At 39.9% G+C, this 24056-nt stretch overlaps 1 protein-coding gene and 1 long non-coding RNA gene across 10 annotated transcripts in view; one reads left to right on the top strand and one right to left on the bottom strand.

Annotated features, from left to right (window-relative positions):
- The window catches only part of Sfmbt1 (Scm-like with four mbt domains 1), a 107873-nt gene that overhangs the window by 40434 nt on the left and 43383 nt on the right, over positions 1–24056 (top strand). For all 9 annotated transcript variants that reach the window (NM_019460.2, XM_011245121.3, XM_030247889.1 and 6 more), the window contains 4 exons: positions 10681–10819; positions 14517–14611; positions 18603–18843; positions 22622–22710. In NM_019460.2, coding sequence (NP_062333.1) covers positions 10792–10819; positions 14517–14611; positions 18603–18843; positions 22622–22710 — 453 coding nt within the window. In that variant the 5' untranslated portion in view covers positions 10681–10791. The remainder of the gene's footprint in view (positions 1–10680; positions 10820–14516; positions 14612–18602; positions 18844–22621; positions 22711–24056) is intronic.
- On the bottom strand, positions 15397–22742 carry 1700087M22Rik. The gene is made up of 2 exons (XR_874489.3): positions 22547–22742; positions 15397–15430 (listed from the first exon to the last, which is right to left on the bottom strand). It is a non-coding gene; the product is annotated as an RIKEN cDNA 1700087M22 gene (long non-coding RNA).

Raw genomic sequence — 24056 nt, forward strand, 5'->3', positions numbered from 1 at the left:
TTCATCTTCTATCTCCTGTCTTTGTCTCTTATTCCCTGCCTGTTGTCCCTGTAGTGCAAGTAAATCTCCTTTATGCTGAGAACTTGGTCTTGGGGGTCTTGAGTGGCTCCTTTTCTTTCAATTTTGTAGTTAGCTCTAAAAAGTAGACGTGGGTCCCTAACAACTGGAGCGGCAGGGGCTATCGCAAAAGCTGTTTGCCTGTCTGTGGAACATGTTCTAGCTGAGCTGCCTTGTCTGGCCTCAGTGGGAGAGGATGCATCTAGCCCTGCAGAGGCTTGATGTGCCAGGGTAGGGGGATACCAGAGGAGGCCTTCACCCTCTCAGAGGAGAAGGGAGGGGAAGAGGGAAGGGATCGTGAGAGGGGTTACCAGGAGGGAGTGCATCAATTGGAATGTAAAGTGAATTAAAAAGGTAGATATAGTAAAGTCTAATCTTAGAAAGTTGGTAATCTTGGTGTTTAAGCTTGCCAGAATAATAATTTAATAGTAGGGGCAAATCCCAAATGTCTTTAGGGAAAGAATAGAGAAGTTGAGGTGGAAGGAATCATTTGTTGTTATTAACTTGGTTAAAAGTTGTAGACAGTTCAACAAAAATTTTCCATACATTTATCAAAGCACTTCCACACACACACAATTAATATGTATAGGTGCTAAAATCTATATTAATTAATATGTATGGGTGCTAAAAATCTATAAAAACAAGTAATAATGTACAACTAATTCTAGTAACAGCCCAACAAACATATCCTGTAAGAGCTGTTCACCTAGTGAAATCTTTGGTTTTTACATCTTGCTTGTGAACAATTAGATCCTTAATTAATGAGAATAATTTGGTCTATTTTCTTCTCTTATGTTTATTTAACCTTTTACAGATTTAACATAGTTTACAGTGTGTCTCTTTTAAAAAATCAGAGATGAATTCTTTTAAAGCCTTAAAACTACTGAAGAGTTGTTTTTTAACTATATGCCTTTTCTAAATAACTTACACCTGTTTGTTAAGTGTCATAGCATGCTTCCTAGACCTTGACCTAAAGGCTCAGTGGTGTGCTGTGCAGTGGGTGTTTACAATTCTATTATTCCCCACTGACAACAGTGTTAGCTTAGAGTTGGGGTGCCTTCTCAATGGCTGCTATTTGCTCTGTTTGTAGGACCCCCCCCTTTTTTTTTAAACAAACAAGCAAAAACAAAAAAGCTTGCGATGATTTTGAAGGGCAGAAACCTTTCCAAAATACCTCCATACTTTTAGCTTCCTAGTAATTTTCTCCTAGGGGGCCTTAAACTCTTAAAACATTGCAATGAGTTAATTCTATAGTACATGTGTCTAATTTTGAATTCTCTAAAATCTGTGACATAATTCTTTTTTAGATATTTTCTTCATTTACATTTCAAATGCTATCCCCAAAGTCCCCTATACCCCCCCCCTTGCTCCCCAACCCACCCATTCCTGCTTCCTGGCCCTGGCATTCCCCTGTACTGGGACATATGATCTTTGCAATATCAAGGGCCTCTTCTCCCATTGATGGCCAACTAGACCATCCTCTGCTAATACCCAACTAGAGACACAGCCCTGGGGGGTACTGGTTAGTTCATATTGTTGTTCCTCCTATAGGGTTGCAGACCCCTCTAGCTCCTTGGATACTTTCTCTAGCTCCTTCATTAGGGGCCCTGTGTTCCATCCAATAGATGACTGTGAACATCCACTTCTGTATTTGCCAGCCATTGGCATAGGCTCACACGAATGAGCTATGTCAGGGTCCTGTCAGCAAAATCTTTCTGGCATATTCAATAGTGTCTGGATTTGGTGGTTGTAATATGGGATGGATCCCTGGGTGGGGCAGTCTCTGGATGATCTATCTTTCCATCTTAGCTCTGAATTTTGTCTCTGTAACTCCTTCCATGGGTATTTTGTTCCCCATTCTAAGAAGGAAGACATAATTCTTTTAAAACTTCCTGTGTGCCTACTATAACCAAGTAAAAGCAGCAACCCTACCAGAACCTTCCTGGGTAATAACTGGATGAAAACAGCCTTCCAAGGGTCTCAGATGTCGGTTACTACAACTTGCCCTTCAGTCTCTTCTTGAGGCCTCTGGGATAAGGTAGAGCTTTGGCATGCTCTAAGGGGTCGAAAGCTCTGTTTGTGGGTTTTCCTTGCTGATAATGGTTTGTTTGTTCTTTTTTTTTTCTTTTCTATGACTGTTTCTTATAATGATATCTTTTTAGCTTGGTCGTTCTCTAAATTCAGTGTTATTCTATTAAATTAATAAGGAAGTGTATGTTACACACACACACACACACACACACCATGTAACTCTACTAGGAATGGTTAGAAGGATATTTGCTAGGAACTTCAAATCTTTTATATTCTAGCAGTTATCTTTGAAATAGGAAACATTTGTTCTGGTAAGTGGTCTTTTAAACATATAACTAGTATTTTTGAGCTTTATTCTGCTGGAAAAAAATTTTAAATTTATACTTTATGTATCTGGATGTTTTGCCCGCAAGCATCGTTATATGTCTATGCACCATATGCATACCTAGTATCCATATAGGCCAGGCCAGAAGATGGTGTTGGATCCCCTGGAGCTAGAGTTACAGACAGTTGCAAGCTGACATGTGGGTACTAGTGGCCCAGGTTCTCTGGGAGAACAGAAAATGCTCTTAACTGCTGGGTCATCATCTCTCCTGACACTGTGTTAGAAATTTCCTGTGGTATTTAAGAATTTATATAACTTAATGCTGATGTTAATATTTCCATTTTACAGACAGTGCACTGAGACACAGTTGTTTAGTTAGTTGGCCTGCTGTACTTTACTTAACCTACTCTAAGCAAGTAGGCTGAGTACCTACTGTCCAGTCTCAGAAGGCCTTTTCTACTTGGACTGGCTAGTAGCTTTGGACATGTTGAACATTCACACACTTTGATTTTCTTTGTTTTTTTGAGAGCTGTTAACTACTTAAAAATTTAAAATTAAACCTGTTCATTTGAAAGTTGTAGTCTAGGTTTACTAGCCTTAAATATGTGCTCTCCAGCTCTCTTAGCTGGGAGGCACAGAGACATGAAAACACAAGGCTTAACCTACATTGCTAGGGCCAGGGAGATCGCCCAGTGAGTAAAACCTGAGTCTAACACCAGCATTCCTTTGGGAAATAGGAGGCAGAAACTGAATGGCCCAGGTGCTTGTGGGCCAGCTAGTTAGCTTGGTGTATGCAGTGAGAAAACAAACAAACAAACAAACAAACGCGTCTCAAAGACAAGGTAGAAACGGAGGACTGGCTAACTATGGTAACTGCCCTCTGACCTCTACACTTACACTGTGGCTTGCACACACACAAAACACCCCTACTAGGCATTTCTAATATTTTAATAAATGAAGTTATTAGATACCTACTGTTTGTATGGTGCTATATCTCATATAAGTTACCATTTAGTATTTACTATAGCTAGTGGATACCCACTATTTAGCTGAGAAGGAAACCAAAGTCAGAAGTAATAGATTGCAATTTAAGCAAAAACTATTAATAACTCACTAGTTGCCATTCCCAGTACCCTGCTGCCTACCCACCCCCACTACCCCACCCTCACCCCTATGAACTGACAGGTTGTTTGATGTCTCTGAGCCTCAGCTTCCTTACCTGTAAAATGAAGTTAGCATTTTAAAAAGCAGTCTTGATACTATTAAACTTCAATTGTACAGTTAAGCTTGCCATGCACCAAGTGATATTTATCTACTGTTTAGCATATAAAACACCCAGGGACCTTCAAGTTGGCTACTTTGAAATTTATTAAAATTAATAAAATTAATTAGTTTAATTAATTAAATTAAAATGGAATGCAAAATAATGAGTTTTATTATAACATTTCATGTACTTTGACTTAGAGTCTTTGGAAAGTATACTCAGGAGTGATAAAGCTGTCTCATGATAGTCCTGGTTTTGTTTGTATGAGGAAACACCATGCTGATTTTCATAGGCGCTATACACATTTACATTCCCAATAGCAATGTTTAAGAAGGATCTTTCCCCTAGTCCTTGCCAGTGTTAGTTTTTATTATTTGCTTGGTAGAGCTATTCTTGGTGTGAGATGAATTCAATATAGTTTTGATTTTTCATTTCCCAGAGGTATAAGGAATGAGAATTTTAAATGTATCTATTGGCCATTTATACTACTACTTTTGATAACTGTCCAGTTCATTTAAATACTACAAGTTGTCTTTTCTTGATAATGGTTACCAAGCAGCTCAGCTTTTACAGTCCTTTTATAATACATTGGTACATTTTGATAGTGCTTATTCTAGTGAATTAGAGTCCTTTATTTCATTAGAACAAGACATGCTGACTTAAAAATGTATTTATCTGTTAGATGTGATGTACATCTTTAGTCCTAGTGCTTGGAAGGCGGAAGCAGAGGCAGGTGGATCTTTTTGAGTCCAAGGGCAGTCTGAACATTTTTATACAGACATTCCAGGCCAGGCTAGCTAGAGCTGCACAGTGAGAGCCTGTCTAAAAAGAAAACAGCAATAAAAACAACAATGGATGTTACTGTTATTGGCTTCCTTAAATAAAACTTATTTTTTGAAAAATATGGTCATATCAACTGTAGGAGATTTACTATTTCTCTAGTGTACAAAATAGGATAAATAAGTGACCTGAAAATGTATGCCATCTTTTAATATAGTTAAAGGAAATTTCAAAATCATAATTTAATAATCTTGGTAACTGCATAGAAGTAGGTACTAATTAGTAATTGCTGTGGAAATGATTGTAGTCATACTTAATAATTGTAAATCTGGGACTTATAAACTGATCACAACTAGATTTCCAATATTATTATTGTATAGTTAATATAGTATTTATGCCTGAGATTTTTGAATATATATTAAGGCTTAGAAAAATTGACATTAAATGGCCTTTATTAGAATTTTATTTCAAAATTGAGGCATAAAAAGGTAATATAGGGGCTGGAAAGATGGCTTAGCAGTTAAGAGCACTGACTTCTCTCCCAGAGGACTCAGATTTGCTTCCCAGCACCCATGTGGCAGGTTATAAATGTTTGCAAGTCCAGTTGCAGGATATAAAGTGCTTCCTTCTGCCCTCTGAGGGCCCTGAACCAAAAGTAGTGCTCACTCTGTAGACATATGTGCAAGCAAAACACCTGTACACATAAAGTAAAAATAACCTGTTTTTAAAGTTAGTGTAAATGAATGATAGCATGGGGAAATACCTTCAGGACTGGTCAGTACATGTAGAGAGAGAGAAATGTAAGGTGGGATTGAAGCTCACAGGAAAGCTGCAAGGTGAAAAGCCCAGAGCGCCCTCCTCCCCAAGATCAACCCTGTTCTAGATTAAAAGGGGGGGGGGGCGCTTTATTATACTCGGGTGAAGCTTAGCATATGAAAATAACATAAACCAAAAATTAACACATATACATAGGTATAATTACATTTCTGTTACCTGGCAACGTTTCCTCGAAAGCCTAAGGAACCAAGATTTAATAGTGATGAAAGCAGACAGGCATGTGCCCCTAGTTTCTGGGTAATGGGTGCTCTCTTGCCAGAGCCACTCATCTCTAACAGTTCCAGTCTTTGCCACAGTTCCATCCTTTCAGTTGTTTAGACCCAAGCTTACCTCATGAATCTGTGCTCCTCTCACCAGGACTCTTCCAGTACCTTTAAAATTGATCTTTGTTTCTGCTTTTGCTTATAGTCTGATTCAGTGCTGTTCAACATAGCCACAGAGTGACCCTTTAAAAAGTCAGGTTATGTCCATCTTCTGCTCATAGTTCACCAGTGTCTTCCCAAAGCCAAAATCTTCACAGCAGCCTACACGTGTTCTTTTCGGGATACAGCATTGACTTTTTTCTTTTTTCTTTTTGAGGCAGGGTCTCACAAACGTAGCGTTGGTTGTCCTTGCATCTCACTACGTAGACCAGGCTAACATTGAACTCACAGAGATCCTTCTGCCTCTGCCTCCCAAATGCCTCCCAAGTGCGTGTGCCACTAGGACCAGCATTATACATGTGTTCTTATGTAATGTGATTCCCTGAAAACTTCTTGAGTTCATTTCCTAGTGACTTTATCATTCTTTTCCAAATACAGTGGCCTCTAACATTACACAGCCTCCTGAGTCAGGGTCTTGTACTTCCTGTTTCTGCAGCTGTCTATATGGTTTGTTTCCTTACTTCCCCTCAGTTGTTGGCTCATGTCTTCTACATTAAGACCTTGATCACTCAACTGAAAGTAGTACTTCCTGCCTCTTATAGCTTTTCCAGTAACATTTTTTCATCAAATGTATTATAGGGGTTATCTACCATTTACTTATTCTGCATTGTAGAATAATGAGGTAGGTTTTTTCTTATTTTTTATCCCAGAATATTCCTTTACCTAGAGTATGATATGTCAGTTAATCTGTACTAAGCAAATAATTAATGAGTAAATAAGAAAGAATTCTGGGGGGATGGAGAGATGGCTCAGAGATTACTGACTGCTCTTCCAAAGGTCCTGAGTTCGGTTCCGAGCAACCACATGGTGACTCAAAACCATTTATGATGGGATCTGATGCCCTTTTCTGGTGGGTCCAAAGACACCTACAATGTACTCATATAAAATCAATCAATCAATCAATCAATCAATCAATCAATATAATCTTCTTTGAAAAAGCTTTTGCCCTTTGTTTAACTAAACAATTTTACCGTGTATGTGCCTTTAATCCCAGCACTTGGGAGGCAGAGGCAGGCGGATTTCTGAGTTCGAGGCCAGCCTGGTCTACAAAGTGAGTTCCAGGACAGCCAGGGCGTTACAGAGAAACCTGTCTCAAAAAATGAAAACAAAACAAAACAAAAAAAACCAACCAAACAAAAGAATTCTGTAGCAGCTTATACTATCGTTGCTATTACTGTATAGAGCTTCCCTCCCTCCCTCCCCCAAGACAAAGCTGCTCTGTAGCCCTGGCTGTCCTGGAACTCACTCTGGAGATCAGGCTGGTCTCAAACTCACAGAGATCCACGTGACTCTGCCTCCTGAGTGCTGGGATTAAACATGTGCCGCCACCACCGCCTGTCAAGCTTTCTTAAATAAGTGATGTTAGTGGTTCATACAAATTCAGAGAAAGATAGTATTGACTTTAAATACTATTTACTAATGCTGGGACCACACAGGTTCAGGTATTGAACATATGGTCCCCAGTTGATAGCACTACTCAGGGAGTTATACAGCCTTGTTTGAGAGGTAGTGTCTCTGGGGATGGGTGGGCTTTGAGAGTCTATAGCCTCGCCTCACTTCCATTTCCAGTTTATGTTTGTTCTCTGTCTCTGTGTCCACCATGTTGTGAGCTCCCCCATCCTCCCCAGACTGCTGCTTGTAGTACAAAATGATCATTCAAGTTCTACTCCTGCCACCATGCTGCTATGACTCCCCTCCATAATGGCCTCTTATCTCCCTGGGACCGTAAGCCCAGATAAACTCAGCCTTCTATAAGTTAGCTTCATTATAGTATTTTATCACAGCAACAAAAAGTAAGAATACAGACGTTTCAGTACTAGTTTTCTTCTTTGTTACTCTGATAAAACCTTGACCAAAATCATTATGGGGGAAAGGAATTAGTTTGACTTGCACATCACAGTACATCATTGAGAGAAGTCAGGGCAAGAATTCAAGTAGGAACCTGGAGGCAGGAGCTGACGTAGAGACCATGGCAGAATGCTTATTACTAACTTGCCCCTTGTGCTTGCTCAGCTTGTTTTCTTAAACAACCAGGCCCACCTGCACAGGGTTAGTACTGCCCACAGTAGGCTGAGCCCTCCAACGTTAATCATCAATCAAGAAAATGCCCCACCATGCCTACAGGCCAATCTTATGGAATCAGTTCCTCAATTGAGGTTTCTTTTCTTGGGTGATTTTAGTTTGTGTCAAGTTGACAAAATTCAACTAACAGACTCCTTTAGTATAAGTACTATTTTTAAAACGCTTTAGAGCTTTTGTCATGAGATTCAGTTAAACAGAGGCTGAGGAGATGGCGTGGTCTATAAAGGAATTGATTTACAAGGACCTGAGGTCAGATCCCTAATGCCCCATGCTTTAAAAAAAAAAAAAAAAAAAAAAAAAAAAAGCCAAGTGCAATGGTCCAAATCTGTAATCACCACACTGGAGGAGCAGGCACAGGGGTGTCAGTCTAGCCATGTAGTACGTTCTGTAGTGGTTGTTGTTGTTATTATTATTATCATTATCATTATTATTATTATGGGGGTTTGCTACACCTCCTTGTTTTTAAATATATATTAGGGGTTTTTATCCCACTCAGATCATTTAGTTCCCAAATAAAAGACACAGGATCTGGAGCTGCATAACCGACAAGTGTTTAACCAGCCCCAAGCCATTTATGTGTGTATATTTTATTGTTGTTTTGTTATTGCTGTTTTCTTGTTAATGGAGTCAAATCTAGGGTCTCTTAACAAATGATCTGTCTCTATGCCGTACCCTCAGGGTCTGATCTACATTCTCACCCTCACTTTTTATTTTGGATATACATGTTCATTTTTTTAAAAATCAGCATTTCACAGAGTAAAACACTTCCTTGGGGATTTGACTGAGAAGAAAAATGTTTCATTAATACAATTCATAATGGCTGGGCTTGGTATTGCATGCTTTTCACCCCAGCACTAGGGAGGCAGAGGCAGACAGACCTGTTAACTTCAAGGTGAATCTGGTTTACATCGTGAGTTCTAGGACAGCCAGGACTCCACAGAAAGATTCAGTCTTGAAACAAAACAAAATTAATGGCTATATTTTACACTTTATATTTTTGCGTCCTATTTTTAATGCCTTCTCATTATTTGTCAGGTGTGATATTATTTGAGAAGCTTCCAGGAGGATCACTTAAGTCCTGAGGAAAGGCCAGTCTGGCATTAGAACTTGTCTCTAAAAGTAAACAATTTTAGGTGTTCATTGAATTTATTAGTACTAGTTTTTGAGCCAAGACAGATACTGCTCTGTTTAATTTACATAAACTTGAAAAGATTACATTATGGTCAGATTTAATTTAGATTATATAGATGGCTAAGATATGTCTGTCAGAATGCTTTAAAACCTGAACTTCGTCAGACTTTAATTTTTGATCTTTTTAGATATGTAGGAGTGGATTAACAATAAAATTATCCAGGAGAAACAACTTAATGAATCAACAAAAGATTTTTATCCTGAAAATCAAGTTTAGAACGCTAGTTTAATTTACTGTCTGAAGCAGACCAATTCAGGGAACAATAGTTGAGTGTTGTTGAGTGAAGGGCCAATAGAAGAAATCTGAACTCCTGGGGAACAAGAAACAAAGTGACTTTTAGTAACCTTTTCCTGCCAGGGGCGGAGTTAGAGCTGCAAATCTGAAAAGTGGGAGGGGCATCTGGTTACAGTCTTCACCATACTTAGCAGCATACTTTAAACAGTATATACATCTTTTGGATCAGAACAGTGTGTAAATTCTAATATTCTAATGGGATTTTTTTCCTTAGCTACCTGGTAAATATTTATTAATTTTTTTCTTAGAATTAGTCATGCCAGTCATGCATCCCACCGTTTAGAGTAGAGTTAGGATGATCAGAAGTTCAAAGTCATCACCCGTTGTACAGTATTTGAGAACATGAAATGAAGGCGTCTTCCTTGGTTAGAAGCCTGGCTCTGCTGCTTACTAGCTATTGCTTCCGGGGCCGGGCAGGTATGATAAATTACTTTGTGTTTGTGAGCTCATGATGATGATGCTAACCTTGTAGTGTGGTTAGTGAGCATGGGTGTGAAGTCTTTTTTTTTTTTTAAGCGAGACACAAATATTCTAAACCTGGTTTATAGTAATAGCTAAATCCTCTGTGAATTAATTGAAAGATTTCTATTTATGATTAAATTTAAAATTAAGAAGTATGTTTCAAATGTGAGTTTTGGTGAATTCTATCCCAGGAAACTTGTGTTTTGTTTTTGTTTTGTGATACAGGGTCTCACTGTAGCTCTGGCTGTTTTGAAACTTGCCATGCACACCAGGCTGGTTCTTACTGAGTGTTGGGATTAAAGTTGTGTGCTACCATGCCTGGCCAATAAAGCTGGTTTAAAATATGCCTGGGTTTAGAACTTATTTTGGAGTGGTTCTTTTAGGTATTAGAATTTTCATGGATAGAAGATTAGAATTTTTGTGATTAGCAACTGTGATATCAAGTTTAAAGTTTAGGACTCAAACATATGTCAGTATATTATAATCTTTATTAAATTATGTGTATGGGTCTTTAGCCTGAATGTATGTCTCTGTACCACTTTCCTGTCTGCTGCCCAAGGAGGACAAAAGGCACCCAGGTCCCCTGGGACTGGAGTTACAGGGGGTTGGGAACCACCATGTGTGTACTGGGCCTCAAACCTGGATCCTATGGTCAGCAGCCAGTGCTCTTAACTGTTGAGCCATCTCTTCAGTCACAATTTATTGTAGTCCTTACATATAAAGGATTTGACAGTCTTCTTGTACACACACATCTAGACAACTTTTAAATTTGGAAAAAGTGTCACGCTCATCTCTGTAACTGTATTTCTTCTAAGTGATTTTCTTTTTCCTCTTACCTCTCAACCCAGTCAAATGCTGTCTTATGAATAACTAAGTATATTTGAATTTTTCCATGTTTGTTAATTTTTTTTAACTGTTAAACACTTTTGTTTAGATCCGTGGATGCCACTGGACAGAAACTTGACGCTTCAGATCATCTTGGTAACATAGCAGAGCCCTCGGCCTACTCATTACTTGGGGGAGAGGTAGCCCCTGTGCTGTGGAGATGAGCGGGGAGCAGCAGCTTGATGCAGGTATTGGGCTTGCTAAACCCCTTCCTTCTCCAGAGTGCAGATGGAGGTGGTTTCCCTGTGCTGTGTGGTCTGACTTGACATCATACTCCTGAACTCCTTTGAAGTATTAAATTTTTCATTGCATCCCTTGGGCGTTACAACTTGGCACTAGGGACTACACTACTGTTTGCTAGGGGAAAAAAAGTTTATGAACAGACCTTGTTTTCAAAATCATTGGATTTTGATTATTACTTAATTGTTTTAAAATATGTTATTAATTCATAGGAAATTACAAAGATGGTGTCACAGGTTCCATGTCCCCTGTCAACTCAGTTCTCTTCTCTCATATAACTATAAAGTAAAATATTATATAAAAAATATCCATAGAAGAAGCAAGAATGAGCATAAAGTGTCCTGTGTTGTTTTGTCACACATGTACTCTCCTTTCAGTATTACTTTAGTCTTCTGTCACCATGAAGAGCTTCCTATTTCTCTTTCTCATCACACTGTTAATCAGAGGCAGTTAGTCATCTGCTATCTCCATAATTTTGTCATTTAATGCCCCATGAATAATATATGACTATTAATATTAATATATATTTTCCCTGAAATAATACTCCTGAGATGAGTTGACAGTCTTGCATATCAAAGCTTATTACTTACAAAAACCAATGAATGAATGAGTTAGTGTGCGTGTGTATTTGTTTGGTGTGAGCATAACATGGTGCATGTGTAGAGGTAAGAGGACAGCTTGGAAGACTTGGTTCTTCTCAACCATGTGAGCTCTAACAACTGAATTCAGGTTATTAGTCCTGGCAGCAAGTGCCTTTACCTGCTAAGCTATCTTGCCAGCCTGTGTTTGCTACTGTGTATTGTGAGTCACATCTCATGAATGTATTGCACTTGTCTCAACTGCTCATCTTTTCATACATTTTGGTTTTTCTAATTTTAGCTATTGCAAATAAGTTGCTATTAATAGTTATGGATACAGTAATCTATCTTGGGAGGAAAAATGCCAGTGAGTTCATTTTTAAATTTTGTTCTAACTTATGTTTGAGATTTTATATATGAATATGTGTTTTGATCAGATCCATTCTCCAGTCTCTCCCCTCTAACTGTCCCAAGCCCCAACAATTTTTCCAGTTAACATTATGTACTTTTAAAAGCATCCAGTGAGTCCACTTAGTGTTGTGTACATGTGCATCTGTTAGAACATGGGCAGCCCACTAGGGGTGCATCTAGAGAAAACTGATACTCTCTCCTCCAGCAGCTGTTAATTGCCAATAACTCTTTAGCTGCTTGGTTTTGTACAAGTTTTGTGATTGGTGAAGTCACAGTTTCATGACCTCTGAGCCCTGGGGAGGAGCTAGTGTGATATAGATACTTCATTTGGGGGTGAGTATTTTTTGAGTGCAATTTAAAAATGATAGGCCTCATGATAATACTGTCATACTGTTATCCAGAGTAGCCATTTTTAAGTTCTTCTAATTTTTTCTTTATTCATGTATATTAATTATACATAGTAATAGGTTTCATTTTACTATAACAACTTTCATACAACTATTTACTATATTTTGTCCATATTCATTCCCTCTTACACTCTGTTATCTCTTTCCTCTTCCCAACTAGTTCCTTATTTACTTTCACGCCTTTTTCTTTTTGGTGATCCAGTGAGTAAGCATTGCTATACAAGCATTGGCAAAGATTATTTACAGCAGCCTGGGCAGTGACACGACTGACAACATGTCCCATCCTCTCCAAGCCTCCACTCTCTGCCGAGACAGCTCCTCAGGGAAGACACAGACTCCCGGCTCCCTCTCCCCTCCCCTCCGCCTTAGACTGGTGAAGGGCCCAGGCTTATCAGGCGTAATTACATGGATAATTATGGCAGCCATGAGTTCATGAATGCAGTGACCATGTCATGCCCTGAAGACAGCGTTCTACAACATTCTCTCTGTTCTTCTGGCTCTTATAGATTTCCTTTTGTACTGTGTTCTCTGTGCCTCATAGAGTGAATAATATCTGTGCCTCCTTCAGCCCTGAGCACTTAATTTATTCTCAGCACTTTGACCACTTATGAATCTCAGAAGTAACTGCCACTCATGGCAGAGAGAAGTTTCTCTAACCAAAGCTGATGGGAGCAATATTCTGTGGGCATAAATAAATATAAGGTGACTTAATGGCCATAGTATATTCATTTAGCAAAACAACAGTGGGAGATTTTTTTCCACTAGGGCCTGTGACTCCCCTAGCCATGGGCTTTTGACCAAATTTACAGTACCAGGTATGAATTTTCTTCCTGTGGAGCAGGCCTCACATCCAATGAGAAAGCAGTTGGTTACCCTCACAGCAGTCATGCCATTAGAGCACATCTTAACCACTAGGTTGGCATTGAAACCTTCTGAATCAATGGCTGAGTAAAAGTATTGATAGCTTTTCTTCTCTACAACCTAGTAATGTGAAAACTAGTCAGCAAGAGGAAGATTCCAGCCCCCCATTAAAAAAGATTTTGAGCTTAATACCCTCCCCCCCCCCCCCCTTTGGTTTTCAAGACAGGGTTTTTCTGTGTAGCCCTGGCTGTCCTGGAACTCACTCTGTCAACCAGGCTGGCCTTGAACTCAGAGATGTACCTAACTCTGCCTCTGCCTCCCGAGTACTGAGATTTTATATATATATATGAGTATAAACTTGTACATGTGCGTGCAGTCCCCACAGAGGCCAAAGGGCATCAGGTCCTCAAGAGCTGAACCTACAGGGAATTGTGGGCTGGTTCATAGAAAGAGGAAGGGTCCTGTGTGAGTGAAAGGTATATAAATAGGCCTTGCTCCAGAGATAGCAGTGGATATCATGAGAAATAGATTTAGGATATGCTTCATTGGATTATATATAAGGTCTGAATAAAAAGGGAGGGGACAGAAAGGAAGTTCACACTTTCTAGATTGACTGCTAATATTGGCTAGTAGTATTTTTATTTGGTTGAAAAATACTTAGAATCAAGTTCACATTTTAAATTTGAAATGTCTATTAAGAATCATTAGTGTTGGTATTAGATACTATATTTGAGTCTAAAGTAATTCAAGTAATTTTATATTTACTCTAGCTTTATATGATCTATTTGAGTAAACTTTAGATTCGTTGTTTCCTTGGTATCTTAGTCAGTGTTCTTTCGCTGTGAGGAAACATGACCACAGCAGCTCTTACAAGGGAAAACATTTAACTGGGCTAGCTTACATACAGTTCAGAGGTTTAGTTTGTTATTGTCGTGGTAGGAAGCATGGCAGTGTGCACATATTCATAGTGCAGGAGAGTAGCTGAGAGTTCTACATCTGGATTGACAGGCAGCAGGAAGAGAGAGAGACACTAGTCCTGGTCTGAGCATTTGAAACCCCAAAGCCCCGTCCCCAGTGGCACACTTGCTCCATCAAGGCCACACCTACTCAGCCAAACTCCTGTCAAGTAGTGCTACTCCCTAATTCAGCTAGCTCCCAAACGCTAAGTCTATGAGCCCATGGGGTTCATTTCTATCCAAACCAGCACACCCAGCATGAGCAAATATATCAAATGACTGTTACGTTGGATTGACTTAAGGGAACCTACCATTAAAGTAAAAGTTGCTTAATTTTTTGTGTGTAAAATCAATTAACTTGTCCTTCAGTGAGTTGTTTATAGAACGAGTTTACTTAAAGATATAACTTTTTGTTGTTGCTTTCTTTTGCAGATCTTGGGTCTGGTGTAGAAGTAGAAGAATTCAGCTGGGAAGATTATCTAGAAGAGACAGGCTCCACCACAGTTCCCTACGCATCGTTTAAACATGTAGGCAACACCCCTTCATTTTTCTTCTTGTTTCCTTTTAGACAGGGTGTCACTGTGAAGCCCTGGCTGTCTTGGAACTTTATATAGATCAGGCTGGCCTCATATTTAGAGAGATCAATCTGCTTTGCTCTAGTGCTGGTACTACAGATATATGCCACCATGCCTGGCTCACCCCTTTTCTTTTAATCTTTGTATTATATCTTAGTTTCTTTTCTGTTGCTGTGGCAAAACACCATGACCAAGGCAACTTAACAGAAGAAAGAATTTGCCGGGCACTTACAGTTTCAGAGATTCATGATTATTAAGGCAGGGCAGCACGCGGGCAGGTCACAAACTCATGTTGAGACAGCAACCACAAGGCAGAGAGAGAGCTGACTGGAGTGGTGTGTGCTTTTGAAACCTCAGAGCCTACCCCCAGTGACACACCTTCTCCAGCAAGGCCACACCTCCTCATCCTTCCTAAACCAACTGGGGTCCAGGCAGTCAAGTGTGAGCCCCTGGAGGCCATGCTCATTTAAACAACAACTCTTCTCCCTGTTCTTATAGGCCAACAGCCATATCATAATGCCAAATGCATTTAGCCCAACTTCAAAAGTCCCCATAGCCTTTGAGTGTCAGGACTGTTTACAGGTCCAAAGTCTCTTCTGAGACTCAAGGAAATCTCTTAATAGTAACCCCTATAAAAATCAAAAAGCAAATTATGTACTTTTAATGTACATTGACATGGAATATACATTACCATTCCAGGAGGAAAGTGGGCATGTTGAGGAAATACTGGACCAAGCGAGACTGAAACCATTGTTTTATTCACCTGTAAAACTAAAAAAGGAAAGTCTGGGCTGGGCACATGGCTCATTTAAATCCAGTGCTTGAGTTCAGCTTCCCGTCACCCACACAAACAGTCCGGCATTGTTGTGCTCACCTGAGACCCCAGCACTGGACAGGTGGGGGATGTGAAACTTTATGGAAACGCAGAGCTAACACTTAGAAAGAAGGCTTGCTTTACTTTGTGGAGTTGGTTTTTGATGATCGGGGCTGGACTGAGGAGAGAGGCTGATTGAGAAGAAGGATTTTTGTTTGCTTTTTGTTTTTCAAGACAGTGTTTCTCTGTAGTCCTGGCTGTCCTAGAACTTGCTTTGCAGACCAGGCTGGCTGACAGCTCACAGAGATCTGCCTGTCTCTGCCTCTCTTAAGTGCTGGGAGGAAAGGTTTGTGCCACCACACCTGGCGTGGGAAGGGCTATTTTAGATAAAAGCAGTTCTAATAATGTGATTCTGTGTTCAGAACTCTCTATTTTTCACAAAATTTCATTGGCACTGTCAGTGAAGACTGAGAGACTGTTAATAACTAACTAAATGCCTCAGACTTACAAGTTAAGGTACCCGCTGCCTGAGTTCAGTGTGCTTGAGGGACAAAGCCACCAAGGCGACCATGTGGGAGATGAGGACTCACTGGAGGCAAGTCTTTTATTGCAGAGCAGACAGAGGCAGGCTAGGCTGTGTTCACGGTACTAGTTCTTAAAACCAGAGGCTTGTTCCAGTGATTATAGCTGTGGTAGCGGTTTGTCCAGCAGAGCCCCTAGTTGAGGAGGAATGGGTGGTGGAGGTGGGCTGTGTTCTTAGGATAGAAACTGTTGTTTCCTTGGGTTTTGAACTTTGAACTCTGAAACACTGTCAAGATTCAGTTATAGACAGCGCAAATTTAATGGTCAGTTTTAAGGATTAAATGACTTTCAAAACCCTCGTCTCAGGATATCATATGCATATTGGGGTAGTAGTTCCCTTGAAAATACAAAACAGAATCTTGAGAAGTAGCTGATAGTCAACATGCTCTCTGTCTTGAACCATAAGCTCCATCAGCTCTTGGTATTGTTTAGAGCTGTTCTAGAGCGACAGTGTAAAATCTTGGGCATGTGCTAGATTTCTGAGAAAAAAAACCTTTCAAGTGTGAATTTCACACTACACTTTGGCTTTTTATTTTAAGGAAATAAGATTTATTTAAAAAAACATTGACTTTGCTTCTTTGGCTCATTTAAGGACTTGACTCATTATCCAGTGACTCTGACTACATTTCCATTTGTTTTTGGGTTTTATTACATTTTTACTTATTTGTGTGAGTATAAATGTATGTCAGCTGCCACAGTGCATGTCTGGAGGTTAGAGGACAGCTTGCAGGTTCTCCCAGGGCTAGACCTCGGGCAGGGAAGCTTGGTGGCAGGTTTCCCCATGCCCTTGACTTGCTCTATTTGTTATACCCAGAGTCTCCTCCAGTTACCATTCTTTCTTATTCCTTGAACTAGATTCTTTTAAAGAATGTGTACTGCTTGTCATTATTTTATGCAGTATTTCTCAGTTTAGAGCCGCCCCCTTGGTTAACTTAAGCATATGCAGATGTGGCAAGCATGCCAGGGAAATAAAGCCCCTTTCTTGTATGACGTCAGGCAAATGTATATAATCACGCATTGATGTTTCAGGAATCACACTAAGTCTGATCAGTTTAAGGTGTTACCTGCCAGTTTTACTCACTGTAATGTTACTATTTTGCCTTTTGCAGTTGATAAGAATCTTGTAGAGTGATCCTTTGAGATTATGCGAAGATTGTTTTCATCGTAGTAGTTTTAGCATCTGTCAGTAATTCTTGCTCGCTGTGCTTATTTATATGATGTTTGTCTGCTGACAGTTTCGTTCATTCCTTTTTTTTTTTGAAATAAGATCTCATTATGTAGTCTAGGCAGGCTTGGAGTCCATGGTCCTCTTACCTCTGTCGCTTGAATGCTAGAACTAGTTGAGAACCACCTGCTTATATTTTTCCATCATTTTTTCTGTTGCAACTGTTACCATTGAGTGATCCTTTTGGTTATCTTTTATTTCCTTTTGACCTGCACCTGTCATGTTTTGATTATTTCTGTTTGATATCACAAGACATGTCGGGCTTGTACTTTTCTTGTTTTTCTAGAATTGTAAGCAGGAGTTTCTCTGTGATCCTATGTTTTTTTGTTTTTGTTTTGGTTTTTTTTTTTTTTTTTGGTTTTTTGAGACAGGGTTTTTCTGTATAGCTCTGGCTGTCCTGGAACTCACTTTGTAGACCAGGTTGGCCTCGAACTCAGAAATCTACCTGCCTCTGCCTCCCAAGTGCTGGGATCAAAGGCGTGTGCCACCATCACCCAGCTCCCTATGTTCTTATTTATTGGAAGATGATATGTAAAAAAACAAGATTTGGGCACTAAATTTGTTTAGTTGTGTATTTGTAGTCCTCTGAGTTCAGAGCTAAGAAATGTACATACAGTTACATCCATATCGATACTGCTTTCCTATCAGTTACGGTGTTTTTATTTAGATATAGCTGTTTCCAGTCCAGAATGACAGGATTCACTCCAGTTCCCCCCCTTTTTAATTTGTAACTTCTCCCACAATGAGTGTCGTTCATCCACAGTGTGTTTATGTATATGCTTTAGACTTGCTAATCCGTACCTTTGTCACCATGTAGCTTTTCATCTAATTTGATTATACACTTTATTATAACAGCTGACAGAAGGATGGGCTTTGACATTGGAAAGATGGCTTCCTGCATGTAGGACATAATATTACTGATTTATTATCTCTGACTTTCTGTTTCCTATTATGAAACTTATTATGGTTTCCTGACTTTATTTGTCGAGTGGTATAGAAGTCACTCTTGAAGACATGTTGAACATTATGAAAGTGTGAATGTTTAGTAATGTATATGCTTTCTAGGAGATACTTTCTATAATCATAAGACTGTGTTGTTAACCAAGTTCCATACTGTCATGTGAGGCAGAGCTCTGTAGCTACTTTTTTTTTTTTTTTTTTAGCCCACTGTTATGAATTAGAATTGGAATTTCTCGGGTTTACCTTGAGAAGATTTTTTACTGGCAATTAGTGTTTCAGAAATGTTAGATCTTTAAAAGAATGTGAGGTAAAGAAACACTCATACAATGTTTGTCTGGTGCCTCATAAAATTGTGTCTTTAGGTGGATATACGTTTGCAAAATGGATTTGCTCCTGGGATGAAGCTGGAGGTAGCTCTGAAAAATGACCCTGAGACTTATTGGGTTGCCACCATCATCACCGCCTGTGAGCAGTTGCTCCTGCTTCGTTATGAAGGCTATGGGGAAGACCGAAAAGCAGACTTCTGGTGTGACATCAGGAAAGCTGGCCTCTACCCCATTGGGTGGTGTCAGCAGAACAAGAAGACCCTCGAAGCTCCAGAAGGTAGTAAAATGATGGGATATTTCTGTAAGACTATTTAGATTGGCCAATCTTAAGCTTTTCAGTTCACTCTCATATAGATTTACAAAGCATTTTAGGCTAACGTTTTGAACTATAGTTTTTATAGGAAGTAATACACGTTTCCCTGTTTTTAAAATGAAATCATATTATCTATGATTTTTCTTGATATTTTTAATATTTAAAATTTTTTTATTGTGTGTGTGTGTCTGTATATATTCAGGTGTGTGTGCTTGCATGTGTGTGTGTGTTTTATTGTTTGTTTGTGTGTGTGCCTATGAGTATATAAGGCTTGCCACTGAAGCCAGAAGGGGGTGTCAGATCTCCTGGAACTGGAGTTAGACAGTTGTGAGTTGCCATGTTAGTGCTGCAAATCAAACTCAAGCCCTCTAAAAGGACAATCAGTGCTCCTCAGTGCTGAGCCACCTCTCCAGGCCCCCCCCCCCCCCCCCGCCCCATGAAAACTGCCAAGGTATGGCTGAGTTGCTGTGTAGTCCAGGCTGGCCTTCAGCCAGCTACCCTCTTGCTTCTCCTTCCAAAGCAGCTGGGTGTACAGGCATGTGCAGCCAGACCAGTACACAGCAGGTTTTTATTTGGTCACAGCTTTTATGGTTTCTCATTAGTCTGTTTCCTTTTGCTCTGGTTTGGGATTGTACTGAGAGGCCCAGTCTTTCTCAGTCCCCTTTGGCTGAGGCTTTCTCAGAAGCTTCTACTATAATCAAAGAATGCCAGAAAGAGGATATCATATCCTCTGAGGCTGGAGTTACAGCTGGTTGTGAGCTGCCGTGTGGGTGCTAGGAATTGAACCCAGGTCCTCTGGAAGAGCAACCAGTGATCTCTCCAACCTCTTATTTTATTTGTTACTTATTTTTTAATTTTTGAGATCTCTAATTGGCCTTGAATTTGCTATGTAGCCATGAATAACTTTGAAGTTTCATTGTCTTTACTCTACCTCCAGAATGCTGGCATTCCAAGCATTTGCTACCATGCCTCATTTATGCAATGTTGGGGTCACTCAGTGCTTTGTGCATGCTAGGCAAGCACTCCACCAACTGAGCCTCTGGTCCTGTGATTCCCTATTACTTTTTTTCTCTATAATAAAGATGCATCGAGTTTTGTTTGTATGTTGATGGCTGTCAACACCGTAGTTTCTCATCTTTTCAGACTGAGGCTGTCTGAATTTGGGATTTGGAGATCTGGTTGTTGTTTTCTAGCTTTGGGACTTTGTTGTTGTTCTGGGAATTGAACCCAGAACCTTTATAAATGTGAGTAGAGAGGTCTTCTTCATAGATAGATCTTAGCCCCCCACCCTTTTTTTGAGACTACATCTCATAGAGTAGCTCCGGCTGGCCTCAAACTCATGATCCTCATGGGAGCTAAGATCACAAGTATGTGCTAACACACCTCAACTGATTGCAGGCCAGATTGATATACTCAGTCCTCTTACCAGCTTTTTTTGTAGATTCAGGCTATAACTCTTTAGTTAAGCCAGCCTTGAACTTGAAAATCTCTTGCTTAAACCTTCCCATCTATCTGATATTTCAGGTCTGAGACACCATTCCCTGGTTCTGTTTTTCTTTCCTGTCTCCTTTTACACATAAGTAGTCTTGTAAACTATATTACAGACTTTTTTCTTTAGTCAGAGCTTTACTCTGTAGCACAGGCTAACCTCAAACTTGGCAAGCCCTCCAAATGCTGGGATTATAGGTATATGGTACTATGAATTTTTAAAATGAGCCAGCTGAAGCTCTGTTCCAGGGAAGGTATCCTACTTACAGTAGGCTATAAATTAAATTGGAGGGAGATACAAAGGACCAAAAAAAAATTTTTTTAAATAAAATTTAAAAGGGAAAAGGGGCTGGAGAGGTGGCTTGGGGGTTTAGTGGTTTAGAATACTTCTTGCTTTTGCAGAGGACCTGGGTTTGATTCCCAGCACACATATGGCAGTTCACAACTCTAATGCCAGGGAATCCAATGCTTTATTCTGACTTCTGTGGACACCAGGAGTATATGTGGTGTGCAAACATATACATAGGCAAAATACTCAGTATTTAAAATAAAGTAAGTAAATATAAAAAAAAATTAAGAGAGAGGTATGGGATAAAGGAAGAAAGAATACAGATTAAAAAAAAACTCAGGACTTTTTATATTTATAAAGAGAGAGAGGCTCTTGAATTTGAGGCTAGCCTGGTGTACAGAGTGAGTTCTAGGACAGCCCCCAATGAAACAGAGTATCTATGTAGTGAGAACCAAAATCTGTTTGGGCTGTGGAGATGGTAAGAGTGCTTGCTGTGTAAAATTGAGAGACCTGAGCCCAGAGTCCAGCACCTACATGTGCTTGTATCCCGAGTAAAATGGAGAGCTGAGATAGAGAATCTCTAGGTCTTGCTAGTTACCCAGCCTACTTGAAAAACAGCAATAGAAACAAACTAAGACAGCTACCTCTGGTTAGTTAATAAGAGTTGTAAGTAAGACAGAGACTATGAATTATTGGAACAAGTTGAAAAATAATACAGTGGTATTCCTGGCATTCTCTGTTGTCCTCACATGTGTGCTCACGGGTGATTATAAACAGTTATATACACAACACACATGCAGACACACAATATGTAAAAAGCTATTAATGTTACAGAGGAACAAGTAGACCTTACATGCCTCTTTGTGGAAGGATATAATTCCGCTTGTAAAATCTTTTTACTCTCTCCTCTCCAGAAAAATTAAAATTAGACATGAGTTTGATCAAGCTCTGGCTCAAACTCTTGTTTTGTAGAAAATAGATGGGGTAGGACTGGGGCATAAGTCAGTGGATGTGTTCTTGCCTGGTATGCGGGTACAAGGTGTCTGTCTGTCTGTCTGTCTCTGTCTCTTTCTCTGTGTGTGTGTGTGTGAGAGAGAGAGAGAGAGAGAGAAAGAGAGAGAGAGAGAGAGAGAGAGAGAGAGAAAGAGAGAGAGTGTGTGTGTGTGTGTGTGAGTGAGTGAGTGAGTTAGTTTTGAGACAGGGTCTCACTATGTAGCCCTGGCCTGGAACTTGCTACATAGATCAGGTTGGCCTTGAGCACACAGGGATCTGTCTGCTCAGCCTTTCAAAGTACTGCCATGCCCAGCCCTCTTTCTGTGTTTTTATTCATGTTTGAAATTTTTTTATATAAGTAAATGAAGTAGGCATTTTTAAAAATAAAATTGAGTTAAGGGAATTATTTTGTGTACAACTTCCTAGTCTCTGTTTTATATACAATTCTTAGAGAGTAACTATTTTAGTTTGGTTTCTATTGCTGTGACAAAGATCATAGCCAAAAGCAATGTGAGCAGGAAAGAGTTTATTTGGTATAGATACCACTGGCTGTAGACTGTTGAGAGAAACTAAGGCAGGAACTGAAGCAGAGGCCATGGAGGAATATTGTTACTGGCTTTTCCCCATGGTTTGCTCAACCTGCTTTCAGTCCTGCCTGCCCAGGCTCAGTACCTTCCCCATCAGTCGTTAATCAAGACAATGCACCACAGACTTTATACAGAACAGTGTTCTGGGAACACTTTCTCAGTTGAAGTTGCTTTTCCCCAGATGACCCAACATACATCAAGGTGACATAACTAGCAGAGCATGCTCCCTGAGGAGTAGAGGGCTTTGTAGCTGTTTGGTCTTCTCAAGCTCTCAAAGAAGCACACACTGACTTTTAAATGATAAACATACCTGTAAGCAGTTTGTGTATGTCAAGTTTCTTTGTGTTCTATGACATGAATAATAACCATTTCTTCTCTTACACAGGCATCAGAGATAAAGTGTCTGATTGGAATGCATTCCTACAGCAGACCCTGATAGGAGCCTGTGGTCCTCCCGTGTCTCTGCTAGAGGGCGTGAGTATCACTGCTTAAACCAGTATAGAAAAACTGTGCATGGAATCCAAAACTGATTGTTAATTATAGAGTCATAAGCATAAGCATTGGAATGTTTGGTCTCAGAAGTTGCACTTAGTGACTGGGAAGCTTCTGAGTCAGTTGTCTTTTAAGGTTCTACTGATACATACTTTAGTGACCATTTGTGAACACTCTATTTCAAACAATTTTTTTTTTTTATTCTTACCCAGAGCCTGGCGCATCTCAAACACTGGTAAAAATGAAATGAATGAATGAATGAGGTTGTGAACAATGAGTAGATGAAATATTCTTGCCCTGCATTGACCATGATTCTGCCATCTTGAAACTTGTACCTTTTAATACCATTCAGTTGTTCTTTTCTACAACTAGATATGAAAGCTTCACAGAACAGTGTATACTAGGAAAAAAATGTTACAGTGAGTGTTAAGAGTGGTTAAGTGGGCTGGAAGTGGTGGTACACAACTCTGCTCCCAGCACTCAGGGAGCAGAGGCAGGCAAATTTCTGAGTTCAATGCCAGATGGCTCTACATAATGTGTAAGGCCAGGCACAACTATGGGCCTGGGGGTGTTAGAATGAGCTCACTAATGTTCTTATTATTTAACTCCATCCCACTCCTATATTCTGAGACATTATCCCAAGGTAACTGCTGTACAAATTAAGTTTCCTCCAGTCCCTTTTCTGTGTGTGTGTGTGTGTATCTGTGTGTCTGTGTGTCGGGGAGGGGCATGCACGTGCCTGTTTATATGTGTGTGGGGTGTGTGTGTAGAGGTCAGAGACTAACATTGGGTGTCAGTTACTCTCCACTTTATTTTTTGTTTTGTTTTGTTTTGTTTTGTTTTGTTTTGTTTTTTGTTTTTTTGAGACAGGTTTTCTCAGTATATCCCTGGCTGTCCTGGAACTCACTTTGTAGACCAGGCTGGCCTCGAACTTAGAAATCCGCCTGCCTCTGCCTCTCAAGTGCTGGGATTAAAGGCGTGCGCCACCACACCCGGCTTCCACTTTATTTTTTGAGACAGCTCTCACTTGTCCCGGAGTTCATCAGTTGGCTAGATTGATTGGCCAGCAAACCTTTCAGAATTATTAGCTTTGTCTTCCCTGTGCTGCCTCCACACCCAACTTCACATGGCTGCTGGGAATCTATTATTTACTGTAGCTTCAAATACATTACCTAGATAGTAAAATTTAAGTTTCTCTTTTAATTTCTTGGGGTGTGTGTGTGAGTGATATGAATGTGTGTGAGTCACTGTGTAGCCTCAACTATTCCTGTATAGACCATGGTAGCTTTGGAACTCACAGAAATCTGTCTGTCTCGGCTCCTAAGTTC

Source organism: Mus musculus, chromosome 14 (assembly GCF_000001635.26).
Source record: "Mus musculus strain C57BL/6J chromosome 14, GRCm38.p6 C57BL/6J".
Lineage (NCBI taxonomy): Eukaryota > Metazoa > Chordata > Mammalia > Rodentia > Muridae > Mus > Mus musculus.